This window comes from Lepidochelys olivacea (genome assembly GCF_965140295.1).
Source record: "Lepidochelys olivacea isolate rLepOli2 genome assembly, chromosome: 11".
Taxonomy (NCBI): domain Eukaryota; kingdom Metazoa; phylum Chordata; order Testudines; family Cheloniidae; genus Lepidochelys; species Lepidochelys olivacea.
The window spans coordinates 45,779,606-45,793,449 of NC_140421.1; the positions used below are offsets into that span (position 1 = coordinate 45,779,606).

At 37.6% G+C, this 13,844-nt stretch overlaps 1 protein-coding gene across 8 annotated transcripts in view; it reads right to left on the reverse strand.

Annotated features, from left to right (window-relative positions):
- Positions 1 to 3,597: 3,597 nt before the first annotated feature.
- SESTD1 (SEC14 and spectrin domain containing 1) overlaps positions 3,598 to 13,844 on the reverse strand; it is a 125,435-nt gene continuing 115,188 nt past the window's right edge. For 7 of the 8 annotated variants that reach the window (XM_084644121.1, XM_084644123.1, XM_084644118.1 and 4 more), the window contains 5 exons: positions 11,867 to 11,948; positions 11,068 to 11,190; positions 10,132 to 10,323; positions 7,998 to 8,119; positions 3,599 to 4,307 (listed from right to left, as the gene is read on the reverse strand). In XM_084644121.1, coding sequence (XP_084500247.1) covers positions 4,178 to 4,307; positions 7,998 to 8,119; positions 10,132 to 10,323; positions 11,068 to 11,190; positions 11,867 to 11,948 — 649 coding nt within the window. In that variant the 3' untranslated portion in view covers positions 3,599 to 4,177. Of the gene's footprint in view, positions 4,308 to 7,997; positions 8,120 to 10,131; positions 10,324 to 11,067; positions 11,191 to 11,866; positions 11,949 to 13,844 lie in introns of all 8 variants that reach the window. The other variant, XM_084644124.1, reaches the window with a different exon arrangement.

Sequence of the window (13,844 nt, forward strand, 5' to 3'; positions counted from 1 at the left end):
TCAAATTCCGTGGGTGGAAGAGACAAGCTTTCAAGTTTCAGAGCTCTTCTTCAGGTCTGGAAAAGGTAACTAGAGAGTCACAGCTAAATACAAGATGGAACAGATTGACAGAAAGGCATCTGGTACTATGGAGATGGGGCTAATTAAGTATCAATAGCAAAGATATAGGAAGTTAGAGAGACATATAGCATAATGGTTCAAATGATGGATCAGTTAAATTTTTAAACACCAGATTTAGGTTCCAGGGTGAAGTCACACCAGAATGTTACCCACCGGAGAGTGATGTTTTAAGAACCTATGCTAGCAACGTAACAATGAGGAAAATCGATCTGATAGGATTCACAGTACTTGTGAAGAAGTGGAACGGCTGTGACATCTTAACTCTTCGCCTTTCTATTTGTGTATTTTCTGTTCCAGGATTTGCCTCTTTTACAAGGGACAACAAGTGTTTTCCCGGAGACATCATAAACCAGTTAAATGATTGGAGGGATTTATTTTAACTCTGGGAGACTTGATCATCTAAAAAAAGAGGTCACTCACTCTTGGTAGCCCTGGAGTTCACATCTGTTGGCTGTTGCAGTTGTTGTGTGCATGGATTGAGACCTTGTCTGCTCCCCTCTGGCTTGTTCTTTGAATGAGAGTAAGGAGATCTAACTACTTTGTTAACCCTTTCTTATTGTGGCCGAAAAGCTTCCAGTAACAGACAAGTTACAACACAGATTGTTTAAACACAGTTGTATCCTTCAAGATTCCCATGTATAAGGTCCCATCCTCTTGGGTAGTGCTAAGGGCTATACATTTGTAGAGTCCAGTAGCACAATATCACCAGAAATAGATATAATTAATACCAAGCCATCATGAAAATGTTTCCAATTAGCTAAATTCAATAAAAGCTTTAAAAAAATTATATTAAATTAAACCTTTAGATGTAACAGTTGAGCTCAAGAGCATTGATAGGAAGGAAGGATTTGTAGAGACAACTGGCACTTATGCAATTGGAACTGAGAAACTAGCTGTAGCTCACGAAAGCTCATGCTCAAATAAATTGGTTAGTCTCTAAGGTGCCACAAGTACTCCTTTTCTTTTTGAGAAACTATAGCCATTTCTTCTTACAAAAGATACAGGGGCAGATTCCCACCTTTCCCCATTCTAGATGTTCTATGCTATAGAACTAAAGAGGGATTTCCCTCTGTGACACAGAGCTAGCATAGCACAGAGGCCATGTCAGGGACTGGACCAAAGGAAAGGGGGTGTGGTCAGAGCGCCAATGTGCTTTGGCAATCCTTGGCTTGTGTCCTGTTGCAGCTGGGCACAACTTAATCTTCATTCCTGTAGCCATGACAGTCTTCATAGCAGAAGCCAAAAGCTACATGTGCAGAGGCTATGGGGCAGGGAACACGTCTTAGTTATTATGTATGTATCTCATATGAACAGCATTGCAGTCAGCTGGATGCACCACATGGTTACAAACTGCCCTGTATTAGAGTATGTAATTGAGCCACCAAGTAGAACACAAATATGCAAATAGCCTTAGTTTATAACAAGCAAATCTACTGTTTTGAACACTAGCATTCTCCCAGGATTTTATGCTGCAGCCCCTTATTTATTGTCTTCAACAAATAAGATTTTATAAACAACTTTTGTGAAAGTGGAGACTTTGCGCTTATTAATGGCTTGATTTAATTTCATGTTTGTGTCTTGTGTTAAATACCGTTCATTCTGTTTGCTCTTCCCAAGTAAAGTTCTCTCATCCCAAAAATTAACCAGAACATAACAACCACATTCTCATTGCTTAGAATCAAACAATTCAACCTTACTTAAAATTGGTTATTGTAATATTAAAGAAACCTTTAAAATGAGCATTTATACTGTAAAGTTCTGTAAACCTTATTTTAAAATAACATTACATAAATATACTGTAAAAATAAGTTAGATGCAGTAGTATATTATATATTCATACACTTGTAAAAGATTCTTATTTCTTGCCAAAGTACTTTGAGACATGATTTGCCATTTGCTGTAATGAGAAATCACTATTTATATATTCACAATTTGAACTAGATGTAAACAGTTCACTTTGAATACAGTAATTTAAAAAAGCCCCAATTTTTAGATAATTACCTTCACTCCATGAAGAAGTTATTTGCCAAAGTTGAAAGTGACAAATAATTAGTAAACAAGTTACATTGAGGATCAGTTTCTTTTAAAGAATATAAGGGGGGGTTTTAAAAGCTTTTTAAAGAAATATATATTTACTATTTAGAAACCCCTCAAAATTTGAAATTTAAATTGGTTTCCTTCTTGACAAGCTGCTCTTTATCATTAACTCACATTTGATATGGAGCTAAATGAAGTTTAGAGAATTACATGGAAAAAGTGAACCATCTCCTCAAAGGCAGACAAGATAGATTTAGCTTGAAGCTTCTAGCCAGGACCATTATTAACATGAGAAAGCATGGGCCTTAGTCTAGAAGGAAGGCAGAGAGCTCACTGAGTAGGGTTTAAGTAATGATGAACTTAAACAACTACTGTGTGAATATACCTAACTTTCAAGGAACTTTTTAAGTTATGAAAGATTTATGGAACCCCCTCCCTCCCAGGTGTAGCCAACTGTGTAGCCAACTGATGGTATAGCCAATCCAACCATTACAATGATAAATTTATTTGGAGAAAAAGCCATAAGAGACAGCCGAATGCTCCTCTTTCTGCAGACACACACTTTGAAATCAAGCACATCAAAGAAATCCAAAAAAGTACAGCAGTACTATGAGTCAAGTAAGTGGGAAACATGACACAGGAAACCTAAAGCAGCAAGCTGACTTTTTGACATGCTGGTTTCAAAAAGGATCAGATGGGAGAAAGGATGCATACTCTGGAAATGTGAGACTTCACTTTCCTGTATGGACATGAATGGTATGTATCTGGATTAGTTTTTGCAGGGTGAAAGGCTAGCCAAATTATGCATAGAGTTTATTTTCTTTTAATCTGATTTCCTATTCTTAATAAATCTTGTTTTTAATGGTTTTAAACTGTTTGGGAATTTCATATTGACCACTTCTAATGAAATGAAAGTCTTCAACCACCGAGAAGCAATAGTGAAGGTGTCTAGAGTCCACACGGCTCAACATCTTCAATCCAAAGGGCATAGACCATCCTCTCCCATTATAGGTGTCAAAAGATCATAAATGAAACACAGAAAACACCTACCAACCATGAACAACAACAGAGTTTATAGGGCCATCCTTGTTAATGTTTTGTCCTCTGTCTTGTGCACGTAACAGTTTGCTATTGTGCACTGCTGACTTTTCCTGGTTTAAAAACAAATAAAAAAACCCAGTTATTGAGGGCCAGATTGTAATACCCTCCTAGCTTGCGCCAGGCGTAGTTCCACTGACATCAATGGAACTACTCCTAAAGAAAGGCACTACTCAGCTATGAAGGGTACCATAATGTGACCCTTAAGAAGAATGATACGGACTTCGTAAAAATGTGGTTTTACCAACTTTGAGTATGTAATGAACATAGTATTCGCATTTGGGAAGATAAATCAGAACCACCAATTTGTATCAGATTTTTAAAAGATGGTTTTTATTAAGCACAATCAGCTTTTAATACATATCAATACAAATAGGAAAACATCTGTTTAATGAATCTGATATATCAAAGATTTGATGGGCAGGTTGCATATTGGCACAACAGAAATGGTCATTTTTAAAGTATTACAAATTAAAATGATAGGGTCACCACTGTCTACGCAAACAGGTAGCTTACCTACAGCCTAAAAATACTACATCACTGGGGGGGGGGGGGTAAAGAGAGCTACTGTTTCATAGGTGGAATTTCTACATTCTGATTAGCACCATTCAAAGCTTATGTCAGCTGTTTAACTAAGAAGCAACTGACAGGTCAGGGTAAAGCTTTACAGCAATTTTTCAGTGCAAGGTTTACAGTTCCTTTTGATAAGATACTTGAAATCTATGGTTTCATAGCATGTTAAATAATTATGGCTTGGCAGATGTACAGTGTTATGATGTTGAGGAGCAATGTTTACTTTGAAAAAGATGAGGCTTTTATAATGGCTATGAAATGCATTATGTTAAATGCTGTAATATTCAGACGACATGCTGGGTTACAAACTGAAATCTTATTCTGAGCTGGTAGATAAGGGTCCAGTCTATTAGCTCTCTGGGGTAGTCGCTTCTGGTTGTCTCAGCTGCTGCTTTTTCAGGCTAAGTAGCTTCATCTTCTCTCTAATGTGTTCTGCTGTGGAAGCCATGTCACTTGGGCTCCCAAAGTACTGCTCAGTACTAAAAAACAAACACAAACAAACACAGAAAGGTAAAACTGTACTAGAATTCTCATGTGAATACAAATAAAATCCTGAAAACTTCAAACAGCATAGAAATAGAGGTTCTTTTCTGCTTGTAATTTTAAACACCAACTTCAGTGGGCCTTAGAGCAGATCCTAAATTGTTATTTTGCTATGACTGATCAGAAAATAAACCCAGGACAGAATGAATAGGGAGACTGAGCCATCCACTCATTCACCAAAGCAGTCCCTTCAGAACAGCTCTGAAGCATGTTAGCAGGTCAACGTAAGTTTGCTTTCCCACTCCCTGTGCTACATTTGCTCTGTTCTGTAGCTGCAGGATGGCCAATCTGGCACTTCTGAGGACCAAATCCATTTTTTAAAAATGTGTAATTGTTATTGGCGTTTTTACCTTAATGTCCAAATAGTCAGCAAGGCAAATGTTTGTTTAATAAATGTTACAACACAGTAAAAAGGTTATTTGTATTGCAGTAACACCCAAAATGTGCTATGCAAATTCATAATATATCAACAACTTACACAAATACATTACATATCTCCTTATAGCTACAAGAAAAGAAAACTGTCCATTTAATTAATTTAGTTTATGCTAAAAGAATATGAAGTTTTTCTTATGTAAATGCTACTTCTTGGATTGACAAAGTCATTGTCTTAGTAATGGGATTTTGATTTCATCATATAGCAACAGACACAAGTGATCAATGACATTGCAGCACCACTACTGGCTGTCCTGAGACTGCTGTTACCTTCCCTAACCATGAAAGCTGAACTTGCAGGAACAAACAGACGGTACTTACAGGCTAGGAGGTAGAGGAAGTTAGAGTGAAACTGGTTAAAGAAAGGGATGGCACACTCAATCATATAGAGACACTGTCAACTTCAAATCTAATCACCTTTAAAAAATGAGTTAAAAGCGGTTTCAGGTAGTACACTTGCCCGAGTCCATCTGTCAATTCTTGTGGTTTTTCAACCATAGTCCCTTGCTCTCAAAAAAAAAAAAAAAAAGATTTTTCTCCATTCTTGCCATGGAAAAGACCTATAGAAGAAATACTTTACTGACAACTATACCAGGAACAGAGAAGCTGACTATACCAAAAATGTCAAATGCACAAAGTAAACTGAAAAAAATTGAGAAAAATATTTTTTCCTCTCATCTCTTTTAACTACAGCAATCAGTTGTGTTGCAAGTAAGAAGAGAAGATAAAAACTGTTCAGACAGAAGTACGATTTGTAAGTTGACAAATGTCCCTTACAGTAATTTATCCAGAAAAGTGCAAAGCACAATAAAAAACCTGACTGTCCTTAAAAAGAGGTGACATTTCAGAGAAGGGACTATTAAAAAAATACTAGCACCACTATAACCCCTCAAAATAGCAACTACATGTGAGGCATTACAGATGGACCCAGTTTATCAGAAAAACACCATTTCCATGTAAGAAAGATATTCCATTCCCAGAAATGGACAAAGTCTCATTAACAAGATACAAACTAAAACAGCAATTGCTCGAACCAAAGGTAAGATTGCTTCTCAGGAACAGAAATCAGAGCAGTTCTTCAAAAAGCATACTTGTCTACTCTATAATGCAGGGGTGTCCAAACTTTTTGACCTGAGGGCCACATCTGGGTGGGGAAATTGAATGCAGGGCCATGAATGTAGGGCTGGGGCAGGGGGTTGGGGTGCGGGAGGTGCGGAGTGTGGGAGGGCGTGCGGTGTGCAGGAAGGGGCTCAGGACAGGGGGTTGGGGTGTAGGAGGGATTCAGGGTGTGGACTCCGGCCAGGCACCACTTACCTGGAGTGGCTCCAGGATGGCAGCGGCGCGCAGTGGGGCTAAGACAGGCTCCCTGCCTGCCCTGGCCCTGCACTGCTCCCACAAGCAGCCGGCACCACGTCCCTGTGGCCCCTCGGGGAGGGGGAGGCAGAGAGCTCCGTGTGCTGCCCTCCCCTGCGGGTACCTCCCCCAAAGCTCCCATTGGCCCATTGTTTTGATTTCTGGTTACAATCATCCCTGGAGGAAAACCCTGACTGACCAGCAACTGGGTCTTGTTTCAGATAACTCATTTCACCAGTTTTCAGTATGTGAAATGGAAATTTCACGGACAAAGAAATTAAGACATGTTTAAAAAATAATTAAATTGGTGAATTTTAAGCGTTCACAAAAGATAAACAGTGAGCTCACTGGGAAGAGCCAGGCCTTACGTAAGCAAGAACCATGCATGCTTTTCTGTATTTCTATTGCAGCAGTGTCTAATTGGAGCTGCACCTGAAGACAATTTGAAAACTTTGGTTGGTGCAGAATGTGGCTACCTGCTTACTCAGCAGCACTATTCAGAAGGAGAACATCTCACTCAAGCTCCAAAGCCTGTAGTTCAAAGTATGAGTGCCTTGTGTTGATGGAGTGCATGAAAATAAATAATACGGTTGAAAGCAATGGGCAGATTATTTCTATTGCTTTTTTTCCCCCCCATCGGCTAGCTATGGAGTGGAACTGCCCCCTTTTCTACTCCTGAGAAAAAAATCCTGATAGCAGTTCATTACATTGGTATTTAAGCACGTAAGAACAGCCATACTGGGTCATACCAATGGTCCATTTAGCCAGTATCCTGTCTTCTGACAGTGGCTGGTGCCAGATACTTCAAAGGGAATGAACAAACCAGTGAGTGATCCACCAGCTGTCATCCAGTCCCAGCTTTTGGCAGTTGGAAGTTTAGGGACACCCAGAACATGGCAGGGTGTCCCTGACCATCTTGGCTAATATCCATTGATGGACCTATCCTCCAAGAACATATCTAATTCTTTTTTGAACCCAGTTATACTTTTGGCGGTGAGCAACATCCCATGGCAATGAATTTCACAGGTTGACAGTGCATTGTGTGAAGGAGTACTTCCTTTTGTTTGCTTTAAACCTCCTGCCTATTAATTTCATCGGGAGACCCATAGTTTTTGTGTTCCATAGATGGGTTACCAACACTTCCCTATTCACTTTTTCCATAATATTCATGATTTTATAGACCTCTACCATATACACCTTAATCCCTTTTCTGAGATGAACGGTCCCAGACTTTTTAATCTCTCTTCATATGGAAGCTGTTTCACACCCCAGTCATTTTTGTTGCTCTTTGCTGTACTTTTTCCAATCCTTATACATCTTTTTTGAGATGGAGCAACCAGAACTGCACAGTGTTCAAGGCATGGGCGTCTTATGGATTTATACAGTGGCATTATGGTATTTTCTGTCTTATCTATCCATGTCATAATGGTTCCTTACATTCCGTTAGCTACTGCTCCACATTGAACAGATGTTTATAGATATCTATTTGTGATGACTCCAAGATGCCTTTCTTGAGTAATAATAGCTAATTGAAACCCCATAATTTTTTATCTATAGTTGCAATTACCTTACATTACTTTGCACTGAATTTCATCTGCCATTTTTTTGCCCAGTCACCCAGTTCATTGAGATCCCTTTGTAACACTTTGTAATCAGCTTTGGACACAACTGTTTTGCGTAATTTTGTATCCTCTGCAAATTTTGCCACCTCACTGTACACTCTGCTTTTCAGACAATTTATAAATATGAACAATTTAAACACTAAATGTTCTAATCATACCACTGCCAAACTGTCACAAAAGCATATTGAGAAAGTATTACAATAACATGTTCCATACCCATCAGGATACACTACAGGCACTGTTAATCTGTCCAACAGTGATTTCCCAACTGCTTCAATTTCATCCAATTGCTCCATTTCATGAATGGCTTCAGGCTGCTCTGGAAATTCTTGCAAAATCTGTAACAAACACCACGAAAATGTAAAACAAAAGAGAGAGTGGACAGTATCAAGCTTCTGCAGAGACATTCACCAGCACAGTTAATGCATCTTCATGTACACATTTATGTAAGACCAATTTGTAACAATCCAAGTACACTCAGAAAAATCTAACACAAATGACTAACCCACCTTGACAAGATAGTCTGTGCTGCTGCACTGTGTGCCAATACATTTTACATTTTATATTACTGTTAAGAAGTTCCAAATACATAAATGAATAAATAAAAAAAATTTAACCACAACTCACCACCAGGTATTCCAACAACTAATTCAAATGCATACAAAAATAACTCATATCAGCCAACAAGCCAAGCAGCAATTTGAAATACAAGCACATGAATAATAAAGGAGCCACTCAAATTATTCCTGAGAACTCCAACCAGTTTTTCAGACTCTACACACTAGTGCAAAGTTCAACAGGTGTGAAAGGGTTAAAACACAGGACCACACAAATTGCTACACTGGATCTGGACCTAATGTCAGTACTTAACTATATTTTCACCTAAATCCAAAGTCATCCTTTTCCTCTTTTGGTAAAGTTTGAGCAAAAGGGGTGCTTGTAAAAGGTCTGCCACCAGACTGGCAATGTTGAAGTCCTGATTTATCAATTGAATTGGTGAAGCATATGGGCAGTAGCAGTGCAGGGTTCTTCACACTGTCCCACCAATATACCACAACATAGTTGTAGGAAGACTACCTACCTTTATGGGTGAGAAGCTAATTCTCTGCATATCCATTCACTTCTTTCTACTTAGACTGCCTACACATGTGTCAGTGAATTATTTCCAATTATGAAAGAGTTTTTGTGATATGGACAACTCTCCATTAAGAGCTGGACTGAGACAGTCACAACATTTACCAACTCTTACCATTTATCATCAGATTTGAATAGCTTTCAGACACTACTGACCTAGATTTGATCTGAATTGATAGCATAGCCACAAGACTTGGTAGCCCATTACCAATCTCCTGAGCTTCCCAATACCCTTAAATCCAAAATGTTTTCTAACTAAGAAAAAAATTATTGGAAGTCAGGAATATATGGATTAACTCTACAACAAGACTGTGCTTCAATATCAATTTGAATTTATGCATTCACTGTGTCCTATATTGACTACCATATACCATGATGATGTGTGCACTGTAGATAAATAGATTTTAAGATCCTCGCCATAAATTTTTTTTCTAAAAACAGTGGTATAAAAGCGATAATGTACATTCATGCATTTGCTGTATGATACAGCACCAACAACCCATATTCCCCAAATCATCATAACCTGTATGTTCTGAAGAATTAATTTGCCTTTTCCTTAATCACAAACTAACATTTTCTGGAACTCATGCATTTGAGTGCCCCCAGCTAGTCCTGCAGTAGCTAATGCAAGGGCCGTTATTCCTCACAACTTTATGGTAGGCTACACACGCTCTTCTCTGTGACCACAACTAATACCCCATAGGGGACAGTCGTGGGACACTTACTTTTATGATAAAGACAATACCAACACAGAGTACTCCTAACAATAACCCCCTTCTGTCCCCTGCCTGTCCAAAAAGTCAGCATCAGAGCCAGGAAGTGAGCCAAGTTGTTCTGGCTCCTAGTCCAGTGCCTTAACCACAAAGACTGTCTTTTCTCTCTTAGGTATTATTGTTGATTATACAGCCCTCTCGTGTCAATATGTTCCAATCGTAAGTAATTTAAAGCTAAGTGACTAGGATAATCAAATGGAAGAGACAATGATTTACATTTTTGACAGTTTTATGGGATTTATTTTACATTTCAAACAGCTGAACTATAAAATATATTTTCAATGTAGAAAATGCTATTTAATTTTGTTCTAAAAATGGAGAAAGCAAAATAAGCAGAATTCGATTGTAGTCCAATAAATACACAGCAGGATTTAATTTACATGTTTATTTTTCATTTTACTTCAACTAAAAGAGAACTAGTTTTTCTTCCTAAAACAACTCACCTTTTCAGCATTTGAATGAAATGCAATAGCCATTTCCAACCTGTGTACTCTCTCTTCAGAAGTTATTGTAAACTGTTTCCATACTCTGTTTAGTCTCGGAAGTGTGTCTCCTGAGGACCTAGAAGTGCATCGCAGAGACTGGCACAGTACAACTGTAGCCTGTAGTAACTGTCTCCCATAATCATAAGTACTCTGCAAAGAAAAAACAGAGTACATATAAAATTCTAATTTCAGCTTCAGAATAGACAATATGTAACAATACAGACAAACCTGCAAGAGATGAATTCTCTTAGATGTAATTCCACAAAGCACGCTTGAACTGATCTAGTCTAGTGAAATACATCATCTACAAATTGTGTGAATAATTAGTTCACCAAGTAGATAGCTATATTTCTGGGTTTTTTGGTTGTTGTTTTTTAATGCCCATCAGGAGTCTCTGCATCTATGTGAGAGTTGCTTTTGAGATACAATGTAGTGCCTCAATCTCCATTTACCTATATCCTGGAAACAAACATGAAACCCACATCTCTTGCACCGTAATGCACAGCTTTACCAAAATGCCAGATGGCTGGCCCATATTTTTGCTACATTCGTTGCAATCACTTCAGAATTCATTAGGAAAACTGTCTCAGACATCTCCCATTTTTATCAACATCAAACTTCTTTTATGCTCTGCATTTCCTGTGCCCATCAGAACCGACAAAGGTCATAAGACTGTCAGCATCAATATGGGTACTGCAGCTTTAAAATCTTTCTAAATCTAATCACTGATTTTGGCTATCAGTATTTCCCTATGCAAGCATGGATGCAAACTACAAAAACAGTTAACAGTGGAAACTCTACTATTGTCCCCCAAATTTACACCAAGTACAGCTAAAAGCTGCCTGTAGCTATGCAAAAAGTGAGTTTCTAGAATGAAGATAATCCACCACTCACCTGTGCAACATCAAAAAACTTTCGATGCTTTTCCAACAAAACTCTGGTTTCTTGAGCATCATCTCCCAATCTGATGTGGGTCTTAAGCAGAGCATCCAACAGTTCACTTAACCATTCTACTGCCTTAAAAAGAGAAGTAAATTAAACGAATAGAAACTGGCTTTAAAGCGGATTAAAAAGAAAATCATCAAGTACACCGAGCCAAATTTAAATCGCTCTGCATTTAAAAAATCAGAAAAGGTCTCAACTAAATCACTATTCTGTATATAACCCCAATTTCCAAACTGTTATTTTTATTCATTGCCATAACCTTTTACTCTTTGTGAATACTCTGAAGTAATTAAAAACAAAAGACTTAAATTTAAAAGAATTAAAAGAGAAAAATATACTTTAAAATTGAAAAAAGCATTTGTCAGCATAATATTTGCAGAAGTGGTTTGATGGTTCCTGTATGGCTCTAGAAAAAGAGAGTTGTAATTCAGGCATTTTAATTTAGATTAAGATAAAACCTGACGTATGATTACATAAATCATACAACAGTCAGAAATGTCATAATCAAGACTGCCAATTAAATTAGATTCATCATAGAGAAAAGTTTGCATTTAGTACCAAGACACAGCCTGGGTGAAGAGCTATATGGTAGCCACATTATACGAGCCCTCAATATCTGGAAGCATCATGCCATCACAAAAGCACAATCACGTTTATTCCATACACATTTAAGGACTATTTCACACAGTTCAACCAACAAACATCTCTGAAAATAGCAGAACTGTGAAGTTCTATAGTCAGTCCTTACCTGAGCAGCATCTTCTTCACATTTAAATAACTGTACCATTTGAAGCATCTTTAGCCGTCGCACATCTACCATGTCCTCACACCTGAGGAAACCCAAACATTTAGGGATAACTGAAATAACATCACAGAAAGAGTAACCATTCAGCACACTAAATATACCCTGGGAATAAGAGCTATGGTATCTCAATTTATGCATTTTTAAACCTATGCATCAAGAAGTCAGTTTTCATGAAAGAGGTAATTACGCATCATTGTGCCACTAGCCTGGCTCACACATTACTGGATTTTGCAATGCATTCCAAAGAAACGTGCAGTAAATGGCAGCTGAACACTAAAAAACACTGATGTGTCAACAGCCATTGCCTTCAAGACAACTGGAGAATGTCTAAAATTCATCTGCATTTCCCCACTCCACCATTTTTAGCCAACTATTATTTAAAAGGTTACAAGATAAATTAATCATCATAAACAAGAACCATAAAGACTTAAGATTAGTTTGGATGATTTTCTTTGCTATAACTCGTCGGAATCCATTCAAAATGTAACTTATATAAAATGAATGCAGAAAGAGGATAGCTAAAACTAAACTCATGACATAATTAATTCATTTTCTACAGTCATGATATGAAAATATTGGAAGCACTTTCCTGTCAACCTTCAGAGCTCAATATTATAATACATTAATCTAAATAATGACTTTTCGCTCTCTGAATTTAAAAGATATTTACTTGAATATAGAGGGAGAATCAGAATGCTACACAGCTCAGTAACAAATTCAGATAATCATGATAGCAACTGTTAGCTTTGTAAGTGACAGGATATGCACATGCACAAGCAGATTTTTCAAACAGGCTTTGTAATTTGGATGAGCCCTGCAATGTATTAAAATTTTGAGCTTTGTTAAGTGTGCCTTGCAGTGCCGTAACACTTACACTGAGCAGCAGCTACTGTGAGAGAAAACATGACTTTTAGATTCCAAGAATTTTAGTGATCTAGCCAAAATATCCCTAGAAACAAACATTCAAAAACTGTATGAAACATTGGATAGGTTTAGTAGCCAATATTTTACAATTCTTATTGTGTTACTCACGCATGGTTTGGACCTACCAGGAATCTTAAAACTATTTACAATTAACTACTGCAAGCAAATCTTGCAATTCAAGTGGGAAAATAAATTAAAAATTAATGCCTTGTCTGATTTTACTTTGAACGTGATTTGTATTCGGGCTAACTAAAGGACTTATAGTCATACAAATTCCTTTGTGCATATCTATCAGAGGGGAGAAAATTCACATTCAGCTCCTAACTATATTGTTCTTTCTCTGGAAAAAAAATGTCAGTAATATTACAGATGAGGCTTTCTTGTTATGGAAGCTGATGTACTTGAGCTAGAAAAATGCGCTTTTGTGGTGAGATGAATATTTTCCAAGATCAGTCCTTGGACATTTCTTTTTATCTAGTATAACTTGTGCAAATTAGGTAGAATTCTAACTGTCCAAACTTCTTTTCTGTGTCTGGTAGAAACCACAATAGTAATGGTAAGGAAAAGTGTGGATTTTATTTAGTTCTGATGGTCCAAGTTTCAATTATTTTAACAAAAACACGTGCCATATTAGTATACAAAGGATGTCATTTGTCAACATGAATTCAAAACAAACAAAAATCTTCAAAGATTTCTTTGGCTAGAGCAGCTATAAAGACACCTAGGGCTTCTTGATAAGATGAGAAAATGTTAAGGGGCTACATTTAAGTCACTTTCAAAACACATTTCTATAAAAGGTAACGAAAAAGTTTTGCACTTGAGAACAGCTGCTGTCCCTTCAACAGAGCTACAAAGCTGAATGGATTTATCAGGTGGAAGGATCCTTCCTGGAGAAAGGTTTAGGACAGGTGGTCTTCAAACTATTTTATCAATGGGGCTCACACCTTAACAGAGAGGTTCTCTCATGGACCAACACCTCTTCATCTCACACACCTGC